The 12932-nt window shown below is 45.5% G+C and overlaps 1 protein-coding gene across 1 annotated transcript in view; it reads left to right on the forward strand.

The window, feature by feature from the left end:
* Fbxl7 (F-box and leucine-rich repeat protein 7) overlaps nt 1-11527 on the forward strand; it is a gene marked incomplete at its 5' end in the record, with an annotated part of 384288 nt that extends 372761 nt beyond the window's left edge. The window contains 2 exon segments of the mRNA XM_005386127.2: nt 391-1002; nt 8192-11527. Of these exon segments, the coding sequence (XP_005386184.1) occupies nt 391-1002; nt 8192-8928 (1349 nt within the window). The 3' untranslated portion in view covers nt 8929-11527.
* Nucleotides 11528-12932: the final 1405 nt, after the last annotated feature.

Here is a 12932-nt window from a genome sequence, read left to right on the forward strand (position 1 = left end):
AGATCAGCAGGCTCTGGCCCTAGGGCAGCTGTCCCGTGGTCTACACAGGGGCCTGTCATCTGGTCTGGTTTTATACAAGTTTTATTGTAACAGCCTCGCCTGTGCATTTCTGGCGCTTTTAGCACGACTTCGGTAGGGCTGAGTCACGGCCATGGAGACAGAGCCCGCGGGGCCTGCAGATCTCCAAAGGCGCACTGCATCCTGCCCTGCAGAGGTGCAGATCCCGGAGCAGTGCTCCAGGGGGGTGCGCCTTGTGTGTCACTGCCTCTGGAGATGGACCGGAGTCCCACAGAGGAGTGGTGTGTGAGTGTCACTCCGTACAAGTGTCGTCTTCTTTCGCAGGCCTCCGCGAAGGCCCTCACCCCTAACCCTTTGCTCTGTCCTTTGCAGACTCCGACCTGAGCATGCGCACACTGAGCACGCCCAGCCCGGCTTTGATATGTCCGCCCGCCCTGCCAGGATTCCAGAATGGCAGGGGCTCGTCCACCTCCTCGTCCTCCGTCACCGGGGAGACTGTGGCCATGGTCCACTCCCCACCCCCGACCCGCCTCACACACCCGCTCATCCGGCTCGCCTCCAGACCCCAGAAGGAGCAGGCCAGCGTCGACCGCCTCCCCGACCACTCCATGGTGCACATCTTCTCCTTCCTGCCCACCAACCAGCTGTGCCGCTGCGCGCGCGTGTGCCGCCGCTGGTACAACCTGGCGTGGGACCCGCGCCTCTGGAGGACTATCCGCCTGACGGGCGAGACCGTGCACGTGGACCGCGCCCTCAAGGTGCTGACCCGCAGGCTCTGCCAGGACACCCCCAACGTCTGCCTCATGCTGGAAACCGTCGTGGTCAGCGGCTGCCGGCGGCTCACAGACCGAGGCCTTTACACCATCGCCCAGTGCTGCCCAGAACTGAGGCGCCTGGAAGTCTCAGGCTGCTACAACATCTCCAACGAGGCCGTCTTTGACGTGGTGTCCCTCTGCCCCAACCTGGAGCACCTAGATGTGTCAGGTAAACGGAAACCGGCCTCCTGGCGTGGGCTTGCCCCACGCACTGTGCCAGTGGGGTTGAGATAGCGCCACCATCCCCTGAGGGTCCCCTTCTCCGGGACTCCTGGGTGGCAGGGAGGCCTGCCTGCGCAGAGCGACTGTCTTCAGGTAATCAGGGCCCCGGAGGCCAGCGCTGTCCCTTTCACCAAGTAATATCAGCTTCTTAGAGGAGATTACCTGGCCGCTGGCACCTGGCAGTTCAGATTAGCATGACTTAAGTGTGTCCCTCGTCATCACCATAACTTGCAGTTGTTTCAGGGCCACCACACACACTGGAGACCAGAAATCTGATTTAGATAATCACGTCCAAGCACTCCATCCGAGCCACGGCAATGACCCTGGCTATTTGTTCCCGTGCTCTGTACCTGACCACGTCCCTTTTGGACCACGAATCACCCAGTCCTGTGTGTGCTCAGGACGGCTTGATGTTTCGAGCACCCCGTAGAAATCCTCCAAGGAGAAGTAGCTCCTTATAGTCAGCCCCTCTCTTCCTACCTTCTGGTTAATTCCAGAGCATTTCTTAAACAAAACTCTCAATTCTGTAGTGCAAGGATAAGGAGCATTGAATCAAACCTTCAGTCCTTTTAAAAATGGAAGGAAATCCCAACATGGCTGCTTCACTTGGAAATCTCTCACAGGCAGGAAGAATTAAAGGCCAGAGTCAAACTTTGGCACCAGATAGGGATCGGCTCTGACAGATGGCCTTTCTTTACCACATCCACTGCAAAGCCTAAAGACAAGCATTGGAAAGGCTTAAATGTGTGAGAGGCACCAAAGAGTTAGAGAAGCAAGCAGCATGAGCTGTAACCTTAGGGAATGTTGGGGAAAGGTCAGGAATTAAAAACAGAATTGGGGATTTACAAGCATCTAAGGTAAATGATGCCCTCAGACAAAATCTGAGGTAAATCCAGCTCTTAGCTTTCTCTCTCTTTTGAAAGCCGACATCTGAAAATATTTCAGATGACAGTCCATTATTACTTGCAGATTCTTTCCTGGCTAGAAAGCAGCCTGCTGCTTCTCTCCTTCAGCTGGCTTCAGGACAAAACCATAGTAACTGTGTGTTCACTTAGTCATGAGCAGCCGTTGGCATAAAGAAGCAGGAAGCATCGAGGTTTTCTTACATTTCTTCCCCCAAGGAATTCTGGAAAGAGAAGCATTGTTATGTGGTGGAAACTAGTTACAAAACCCTGTGGCTTTGGACAGCTCACAGCTTTCTCCAGATATGTTTTCTCCATAATTTAAAAAAGAAAAGTAAGGTAGTGTTCTTTAACATTCTAATTGAGCATTTTATAAACACCTCATTTATTTTGTTTCAGAATGATTCATTTTGGAATCCTCATCTTTGTTAAAGGGGCTTCCCGTGCGTTCTTCGTTCAGAGGACAAGCTATTATGCTCTCTCTTTGGGGGCCATTTTGAAATTCACAAATGCTAAAAGTGCTTTTGGTATTTGAGAATGGAAATTCTAAGCTTCTGGCCTCAGTGATTCAAGCTCGACCCTTTGATATGTATTCTGTACATCAGCTCAACTGATCATATTTGTGTAGCTTCTTTGCATATCTCACTGTGAGGAGACATATTAATCTATGGACACAAAGAAAGGGATCTGGCAGTCTCCAAGGTACAAACACAGAATCCCAGGTATGGGAGAGAGTTTTAGATAGAGGAACTTGAGAGACTCAACAGCCCACAAGGTTGGATTTACCGTTGGTTTCTCCTACCAGTCTGCTCCAGTTCTGGGAGAATTTGGAAACAGGTCTGAAGATAGAGAGACAAGCCACTGGGCAGCCATGGGTGACTTCCCCAGGGTCTGTTTTCCTTGGTTTCACAGGTGGCCTCCCATAATGACTACATTCTCATGAGGCGTGGACTTGATCTTGGAATACTCATCAGTAGCCTTGAACGGAAACCTCCTAGCAGACCTGTGGCCACCTTCCCTATCCTTAGCAAGGCTGAAAGTGCCCCTGTTGAAAGTTAACCTTTTCAGAGAAGCCAAGAGTTGCTATCTTGGTTCTGTATTACTACCCTCCAATTCTGCTTGTTTTTCAGTAGTAGAGAAGACTTGATATCCTTGTCCTCAGCACTTAGTGTGGTGCCTGATGCATAGCACATATTTCCTTTATTGAATAAAAGAATGAGAAAGAAAAAGTGAATGGAGAAAGCAAGATAATTCAACAAAGTAGAGAAAAAGCACCCCCCACCACAAGTTATCATTATGGTACAAAGATAAAGCTTGACACCTTATCTTCCATAAATGTATTTAACTCTGAGATAGGCAGACTAATGGTCCTCCAAAGATGTCCATGTCCTCATCCCTGGGCCCATGAGTATTTTGTTTACATGGTAAAAGGAACTTTGTAAGTGGGATTAAGTTAAGGGTCTTGGATGGGTAGGTTATACTGGGTGATCTAGTAGACCTAGTGGAACCATGGAATCTAAAAGAAGGAAGCAGGACAGTTAGAAGGAGAGAGGGGAGAGATGAGGATGAAAATACATGAGCTGGAATGCTGTGTTTTGAGGACAGAGGAAGGGATCACAAGCCAAGGAACACAGGGGGAAGCGAGAAAAAGCAAGGACAGATAGTCACCTTTGCCAACCTCTTCATTTCCACCTGTGAGACTTATTCCAGCCTGTTGACTTCTACAACTGCACCCTAATAAAACTGTACTGCTTAAAGCCACAAAAAGTTACCTTTTCAAGTCACTGAATATGACTACTGCTAGCTGTAACACTTTATCATTATCGCACATAGTCTTTTATTCACATCTTTAAACATCAATGCAATATGTTTAAACCAACGTATTTTCCAAATATGGAATGTTGCAATTATTGCAAATAAAATTGCTTCAAATGGATCCTCTCAAGTGGACCCTCTCCAGTGGGAGTCACCTGTTCTCTCTCTGCCATCTTACACATCCAACCTGCAGACTCCTGTCCAGGTGATTCCATTTTTCCAGGTTCTTGAGTCCATCCTCTATCCTCCACTTGCCTTCACCATCACAACCTCTCCACACAATCAAGGGAGGATATTTTCAAATCGCGAGTCTAATATTTAGTTGCCTACATAAACTCTCCAATTGTTCCGCGTGATTTACAGGAAAAAGTCAAGTTCCTCAGTAGAGTATACAAGGCCCTAAGTGAGATGCCCTTCCCAGACACCACCCTTTCCTCTTCCTGTGTACACTTGATCTTTCCTTCCATGGAACCATCTGTGTGTCCCCAAATGCATCACGCCTGTGCGTACAGTGGTGTGTGGCTCCCTCCTTGATTTGCATGCCAGTGTCTCCTCTGCCCTGGCCCTCCTAAGGACCCTCCAGTTGAGCCTCTTCTGCATACAGCCTGCCCTTCTCACCCTGGGGTGAGAGTTACTGAGCTTGCCAGTCCTGGCCTGTGGAGGATAGGCAGGAGGAGCATGGCTGAGCTCTGTAATTGGGTACTTGGGCATTTCCAGCTCACATCCTCTCAACTCATTATGAGCTTTATATGGGCAGAACTGAGGCATTTTTATCTTTGTCCTTTATGACATTGTGATTAAGTGAACAGAGGAGTGTCAAAGCCCTACGTGCTGCTCCTCTTTACCTCTAAAAGACTAAATGTTCCCATTGGTTAATACTCTAAGCAGCATTTAAGAAGCAGCTAAAATTTCCTCATCAATACAAATGGAGTTGGGAGGATTGAAAGAGTTAATCATGCTAAGGCCTCACATGTAGGTTCTGCTGAGACTCATGCAGCAAGCACTCATAAATCACAGCTGCTGTCAGCATGCCTGTGTATTCCTTCTTATTAACATGCCTGGAAGTCAGCAGTTGGTCTTTGCTGACTTGGCCTTCACACATCCCAGCAAAAGTAGAGAAGTTACCCCAATAAGGAGAGGAAATAGGAGGGAGGAGCAAATTCATGAAAGTTGAATGAAGTCTGGAATTAACTGAAGGATCCCTAGATTTTTTTCAACCCATGTTGCTCCTACCCTGTAGAATAATTTACAAGCTTTTGTGATCCACGCCCAACAGATCATTCCCATTTTAGCTTCCTTTCCATTACCCCAGGTTCTACGTATGAACATTCCCTACTCCTCCATGGACTCTATGCTTTCTTGTTTCTCAAATCTGCTTGCTTTATTTCACTATCAGAGTGCCATACGTTTGTGTCCAAACTGTTCTCTTTGAAAGATTCCCTTAGATATCACCGTTTCTGAGATTTCTGATTGTCCAGTGTCTGAATCCTTACCTCATGCTGACGCATCTGCTATCCATCTCCCCTGTAAGCCATCAATTCCAGGTACATCCAAGTTATTTTTTAATTCTCTGTGATAACTGAAGCCTTCAATGACCTATTGTCTTAGTTACTTTTCTTTTGTTGCTGAGATAAAATGCCAAAACCCATAGGAAAAGGAGGAAGGGTTTATTTAGCTCACAGTTTGTAGAGGTTTCAGTCCATAATCAGCTGGCACCCAAGGCAGGATGGCACATAGCAAAGGGGCAACTGTTCATGGCAGTGGAAGATAGCAAAAGCAACAAGGAAGAAGGAGAGATGAGCCTCTTTCTGTACCTTATATTGTATCTAGGCTATCGAGGTTAGGTTGGTGACAATCTAATCAGTGGACTGGTCTAGCAGTCACCCATCCTTAATCCCAGCATCCTTAATCTTAGCGTTGAATCATGAATCAGTCACATACCCTAGATTCAACTACCTCTGAAAAAACCACATCTAAAACTGCATGACTCTTTGGGGGGGACATCTAGACACAAAGCATAACACCTGTCAAAAAATTGCCCTTGATGGAGATGTAACTCAGTGATAGTTTAGCATCCTAAAGGCCCTGGTTTCTGTCCACAGCATCACCAAAGAGAGAATGAAACTGCCCCTAGTCTGGGTTAACAAGTCACATACTCTTACTAAGTCTTCATGTTTTTTTTAAATGAAGATTAAATTGGATGATTTTTAAGGGTCTCTCCATGTCTGTAATACATGAACTACCCATAAATTTTATCTACTGAGCTGTGAATCAATTTATTTTCTAGTCAGTTCAAAATTAACAAATTGAGAATTAGGGCTAACCCTAATATGAAAATGATACCAGCATACCAAAACAGCTTACTCAAACTGTACCAAAGTAGTATTTCATTAAATTTGGAGTCATTTTTAAAAACAGTACATACTTCCATGAACTAAATATTGTATGCTGAAGTTCAAAAGACTTTACTAAATTTTTTTAAAAAATGAACCTAGAATCAAAAGGGTAGGCATAGATTTATCACAGGATTTGAAAAAATGAAGTACCCTCGCCAGCATCATAGATGGACAAATAAATTCAGTATAAACAGGACTATAGTCGGTTAAAAGGAACTCAAAGCAGAGGGAGCTCTCAGAGGTAAGGGTATTGAGACTGAGGAGCTGTCAGTAAAACATGGAGCCCACTGGAGCAGCACGAACAACCGCTGTCCAGTTGCAGCTCACGTGTCCATTGGTCCACGTGTGTCACGCCTTCCAGAAGTCCTTAACTTGGTAACACTGAACCCTTTCAGCCCCAGAACTGTGTTTTATAAAAGTACCCTGGGCAGCCGGCCAGAAAGTGGGAGGAACATTCCCAAGAGCACTGTTGTATAGCTGCTCAGAGCTGTGGGCACTGCACTGAATGACCAAGGTGCAGAGGAGCTGAGTGAGGCTCCCAGTGACTGCAGAGCTGCCACAGGGCTTTGAGAAACACAGAGAAGATATGAGAAGTCCATAGGTGTAGTCTATGCAGGGAAATGAAATACACACATATATGTTGATTTTTATAATAATATGGACTATAGATGTTTATAATTTATATTTATATACTATATATTACTCTATATTTTATAAGGTAATATTTCCTGAACTGAAATATACAATAAATGTTTCATATATTATATAAGTATATAATTATACTCCATGTGATTATGTATCATATAGTTTTTACATATACTGTGTGTGTGGATGTGTGGATGTGCATCCTTGGTGGTACTAGGGATTGAACCCAGGACCTTTGCACTCATCTATGTCACTGAACCTTTTTTTATTTTTTATTTTCAGATACAGTCTCACTAAGTCACTAAATTGCCCAGGTTGGGCTTGAACTTGCCGTTCTCCTGTTTCAGCCTCAGAGATTGCTAGGACTGCAAGGTTGTGCCACTGCAACCAGCTTCCTTACATTTTTAAGTGACTAGAAATAGTGTTTAGAGAGTCATTCAAAGCGATCTTTCCCAGAAGTGGCATCTTTGTCCGTAAAATGGATTGTTTCAAGAGTCAGGGAGTAAAATATCCATGAAAATATTTTGTAAACTTCATAGATTAATACAGTAAAATGCATCTAAACTAAATATACATGTACCCACTCCCCAGGATGAATGTAATCACAATGTACTGCAAACATGTACTACTAAAAGTAAAAAATTTTAAGAGTTAAGTACACAGTAGACAAGAATTTTGCAGTGTAGATACGCCTCAGCCAGCGCATTGTGTCCATTACCCCACTGCACACCCATTGTCCTCTTCGGGTGTAGGCTTCCCAGCTCTATTCCCTCTCTGTTGTCAAATGCAGGCGTCACAGCTCCTGCCTGGGCACTGAGGAGCAGAAGGGATCAAGTGTGACTCCTGAACGCAGTGAACCCAGGGCTCCTTCTTCCAAACCAAGGTCATGTTCAAACTCTGTCTCGCAGCTCAGTTCTCTGGAGCAGAGAGCTACCAGACCACTGCAAAGCCTTTACTGAGCTCCTGCATGCCTCCAGGGGCAAAGCATGTTCTCCATGTGTATAATGTACACTGCCTTACGTCTTCAAGGCTGTCTTCCAGCAAATGTGATTGTCTCTTTATGAGGACAATAAGAGTGGAAAGGATGATTTGCCCCATGTCAGACAACTGGTAATGATTGGGAATTGATCTTGGTAGATTGTGACCCAAAATCGGCCTGGTCTTTCAAATTGTGAAGTTAGTGAATCTCCTTAAATACAAATGATCAAATGAGCATGGGGAACCGACCCTTGCTTTTTTTCCTGTAGCGCTCAAGACAGGGAGAGGAGTGACCTCCAGGCAGGGCTTAGACAGAGGTAGGCACCTACAGCGGCATCCCTGTGGCCCTCGGCTGTCTCTCTCAGGCTGCTCTGAGCATGTGTTCCGTCTCTTTGTGTAGGGTGCTCCAAGGTGACGTGCATCAGCTTGACCCGCGAGGCCTCCATTAAACTGTCCCCTTTGCACGGCAAACAGATTTCCATTCGCTACCTGGACATGACAGACTGCTTTGTGCTGGAGGACGAAGGCCTGCACACCATCGCGGCGCACTGCACGCAGCTCACGCACCTGTACCTGCGGCGCTGCGTGCGCCTTACCGACGAGGGCCTGCGCTACCTGGTCATCTACTGCACGTCCATCAAGGAGCTGAGCGTCAGCGACTGCCGCTTCGTCAGCGACTTCGGCCTGCGGGAGATCGCCAAGCTGGAGTCGCGCCTGCGGTACCTCAGCATCGCGCACTGCGGCCGGGTCACCGACGTGGGCATCCGCTACATTGCCAAGTATTGCAGCAAGCTGCGCTACCTCAACGCAAGGGGCTGCGAGGGCATCACGGACCACGGCGTGGAGTACCTCGCCAAGAACTGCGCGAAGCTCAAGTCTCTGGACATCGGCAAGTGCCCTTTGGTGTCCGACATGGGCCTGGAGTGCCTGGCCCTGAACTGCTTCAACCTCAAGCGGCTGAGCCTGAAATCTTGCGAGAGCATCACTGGCCAAGGTTTGCAGGTCGTGGCCGCCAACTGCTTTGACCTGCAGATGCTAAACGTGCAAGACTGCGAGGTGTCCGTGGAGGCGCTGAGGTTCGTGAAACGACACTGCAAGCGCTGCGTCATCGAACACACCAACCCCGCCTTCTTCTGAGGGGGCGGCGTGGTTTTCACTTTACAAACACGAACCAGACAGAATGTTCTGTTAAACCAGCGACACCCACTCTCAACAGCTATTTCCTCCAGAAAGGCTCCTAGGAATCTGGCTTTTATTTTTTCCTTCTTGTTCATGGGCAACAGACGTCAAAGCAATGAGACGGGAGGGGACACATTTCTGTTACAGCAAACCGTTGGGTTTGGGTCCGGCCATGTGTAGACAGTTTCTCTTCTCAGCAGGCTGATTTTGGTGTCTTTAAGCCCCTGCTTACTTTCACACACACACACACCCTCCTGGACCCTGGCAGCACCTCTAAAGTGCCACATTCCCATCCCCATTCCCCTCCCCCCAACTGCACCTGCAACGGAAAGTATTAGAATAGTAACGCTCTCTAGAACACCTCTTTAAGATGCTGGATCGGCCTAGGCCCTGCTCTTCAATCCCTCACCCCGCAAACCGAGGTTAGATCTGTAAGGGCACTTTTCATATAAAGAGCTTCCCAAATCTTCTCTAACAGTTCCTGATGTCAAGCAGCATGGTGAAAGCAGAGGCCAGTGCTTTTTTCCTAGCTCTGCCCTAACCAGTTGTGCTACTTTCCTTGAAGCACTTCACCTCTCTGGGGCTTCTGCTCCCAGCACTGCACCTGAGGCCATTCTGTGGGGGGCACTAGATTCCTGATCATTTGAGGACTGACAACAGAGATACCAGTAATCAAAAGACCTTGATAGAGCATCTATGTCTTGCAAGAGAATTGAATCTGGGAATGGGCCATGCTCTGTGGAGCTTCTGCAGTGCCAGCCTCAGTGGGGCAAAGGGTCCTCCACATCCCTGTGCTCCCATTTGAGCACCACCACCTTGGCTGGGTGCCGGGAAGGTTGGTGGGTGAGGCTATTGCTGGATGTCATGGTTTGTGTACAAGGTACTTTCAGCATTCCACACTCCACATACATTACCAGCGCTCCAGAAAGCCGCATTGTGGTGAAGCCCAAATCCCCCAGTCAGGGTGCCTCTTAGGAGTGTTTTCAACTAGGAAGAAAGACCTTCGTAATTTTTCAATTAACAGGCAAGGCCCAAGAGAGCACATAGCCTCAAAGGTTTTGCTAATCCTCCCAGTGCACATGTGGCACACATCAGGCACAGCTGTCCGGCAGCTGGCAAGGACAGCCGCCTTGGTTCTTTGTCATTCAGATGTGTTTTGACTCTTTGCATCTATTTATTTCTTTGTGTAACAGACTTCATCACATGAAGCCTCTTGGGGTTACATTTGTAAGTGTTTAATTGTGCAAATCGCCACCTTGTGTGTCTCCCCCTTGGCTGTCTGCATGTTTTCCATTAGAGAATGCAAAGCAGACTTCTAGGTGCTTAAATCCTGTTCCTTCAGAAGTGTCAGACAAATAGAAGAAGGAACACATTGATAAGACACGTGCTGTTCCACCAACCATGCCCTTGGAATAGAACCTTTAAATCACTACAAAATATGAATTTTAAAGGGATGGACTTGAAAGCCATCCCGTTGGGATAGAAATCAATTTGGTGGCCTCATGTATGGGAAATCAGGTAGCCAGAAGAAATGTTATTGTTCATTTTCATGAAATTCCATTGTCTTTTGTTATTAACTTGAGGGTCTTTCTCAAATTAGTCTCCAGCCACACCCCTTCTTCATCATTGCTGAAAGAGCTCATTCATTTCCTTTTCAGAGGGTTCCTCATGCAGTTTCAGAGCGTGTGCGTACCCAAGCAAACGTGCTAAATGTGTTTTAGATCAAGCTTACACACTTCTCGACAACTGCACTCCTACTGTAGGCTCCCGTGCGTGTGTAATGCTCTTACGTTGGAAAGGAAGTTAGAGTGATGCTCTAGCCTCTGTCCAGGAGGTTTCTCTCATATGTCGTGGGAAATGTGGCTTCCTATGCAGCTAACATCATCAACTCAAGTATGCGATCAGAGCTAGGTGCTGTGGGGAAAGTGAATTGTTTGCTTGGGGACAGTATTTCGTGATATCCACAGAGTTCAGAACCATATAAGTCAAAGGTAGTATTACTTTGCTCTGTGTCCTATTAACCTATTCAAAGTTTAATAGTGACTCTGAATTTCAGAGTCACAAAAAATTGTCCCTAATCTTTGATACCAGGGTATTCCAAAAAACACTGGTTTACTCTTCCCAGAGTGAGCAGGGAATTTTACTCCCTGAGCCATTGTGACAATTGCTGTCACCAGCACCTGACCATATGACCCAAGCTGCCTTCCAAGCACTAAATGAAGCCAACTTTTCACACTGCCTGCCCCACACATACTGTTTCCCAGGTTCCCCCTTTCCCAGTCTCCTCCCTTGTTCTGCTCTCCCTTAGGGTATGAATCTGTGGCAGAGGTTACTGGGGAAACAGCTCAGCAGATGTTTAGAGACCAAGCAAAAGGCCTCTGCTGGAAACTTATCTGTTTTAAAACATTACTTCCTTTCTGGCTCTGCTAAATTGAATGCTCATTGTTGTTGCTGTTGTTTTTTTTTTTTTAATTCTAATGTTCAAATCACTTTGTGCTGTATGACTCTAGAAAGCCTTAATTTACTACCACCAAGAAATAAAGCAATATGTTGGTAATCAGGCTCTGATTTATTTTTAATACCATTATACCATTTTAACACCACTGCCAGAGTGGTGTTCAGATGGGGACACATAAAAGTATGCAGAAAACTTACTTTATGTTTAAAGAACAGAGGAAGCCAGGTTGCTGCTCCACTTGTCCCTTTGGAATTGGATTCATGGCTTTGTCATCTCCCTAGACCTAATGCCTTTGGCTTAAAATTGGCAGGTAAGTGAAGAAACACTAGCTTCATAGTACAGCTCTGGTCTTCAATTCCTTAACCCAAACTCTCAGTGCTAGGTTTTAGAATTCAAAATTTTGCATATTTTAGGATATATTTTTGCATATATGGTGTATTTTTCAACAGTTACAGCAGAGTCTGGGGTAGCTCCCTTCATCAGACATGTTAATATTTCTGTAGCAATAGATATGAATAGTCATTCTATATAAGAGTATTCCATACTACAAATAACCTTGCATTAATTCAGGTCAGGTTTGCAACCAAATTAATTTATGCAATAAATAATTTTAAAAGCCTACTTTACTGAACTTCTACATTTCAGAATTATGCGAAAATAATTAAGGGATTTCAATACCCTTTACTGTGGCACTGGTTACAATTCTTGGAGAGTGTTTCAAAATTATGTGGACCGTGAGTTGTTATTAACTTCAGAAACCCTTACATTAGAGCATTAAAACCTGGAAGGGGAATATGGCAAGCTGATCTAGTAGGAAAAAATGTCACTTGTCTGGGAAAAGAGAAATGCAGAATCTTTCCCTCCCCACCTACACCTTTAGATCTAAGAAACCAATGTGGCGGAAAGCAAGCAATGTTGAATAGCTGGAGCTCTTCATCCTTAGCAACTACAAAAGCTCTAATAGATGTCAGTGATAAATGGATTTGTCTTCAACCTTCTTTTCACCCTGTATTTCTTTGACAACTCTCACGTAAACCAGTAGCACTGCTAATTGCCTTGAGACATTAATTGCAGGTTGTTCAATGCAATTCTTGTCAAGATCTCAGAATAAGGCTAGCGGTAAGCTTTATTCACCTTTGAGGTTCATAACTTCTTCAGCTGGCATTTGTTCACAATGAGAAAAAAGATCTTCAGGAACTTGAATATCTAAGAGCATGCAAAATGAAAGTGAGAGGAAAAGTAACATAGTGTAAAATGGTCATAGGGAAGTTACCAAAAGTGGTACATTATTTAATAGCTGGCAGTCATGCTAAATTCAGAGAGAAATTAATTAGAAAAAATGCTAAATAGAAGATGGAGCACAAACAGAAAACTAGACCAATATCACAGTGGAAATGTTCACATAAAAACCTGGTGAAACAAAATTTGATTTTCCTCTTGGATGCTGTTAGTCTGTCAGTTTCTTCTTCTTTGACTTGTATCCCAGACATTATCCTTCTGCAGC

The sequence above is a fragment of the Chinchilla lanigera genome, unplaced genomic scaffold (genome assembly GCF_000276665.1).
Source record: "Chinchilla lanigera isolate Chin_1 unplaced genomic scaffold, ChiLan1.0 scaffold00025, whole genome shotgun sequence".
Classification (NCBI taxonomy): domain Eukaryota; kingdom Metazoa; phylum Chordata; class Mammalia; order Rodentia; family Chinchillidae; genus Chinchilla; species Chinchilla lanigera.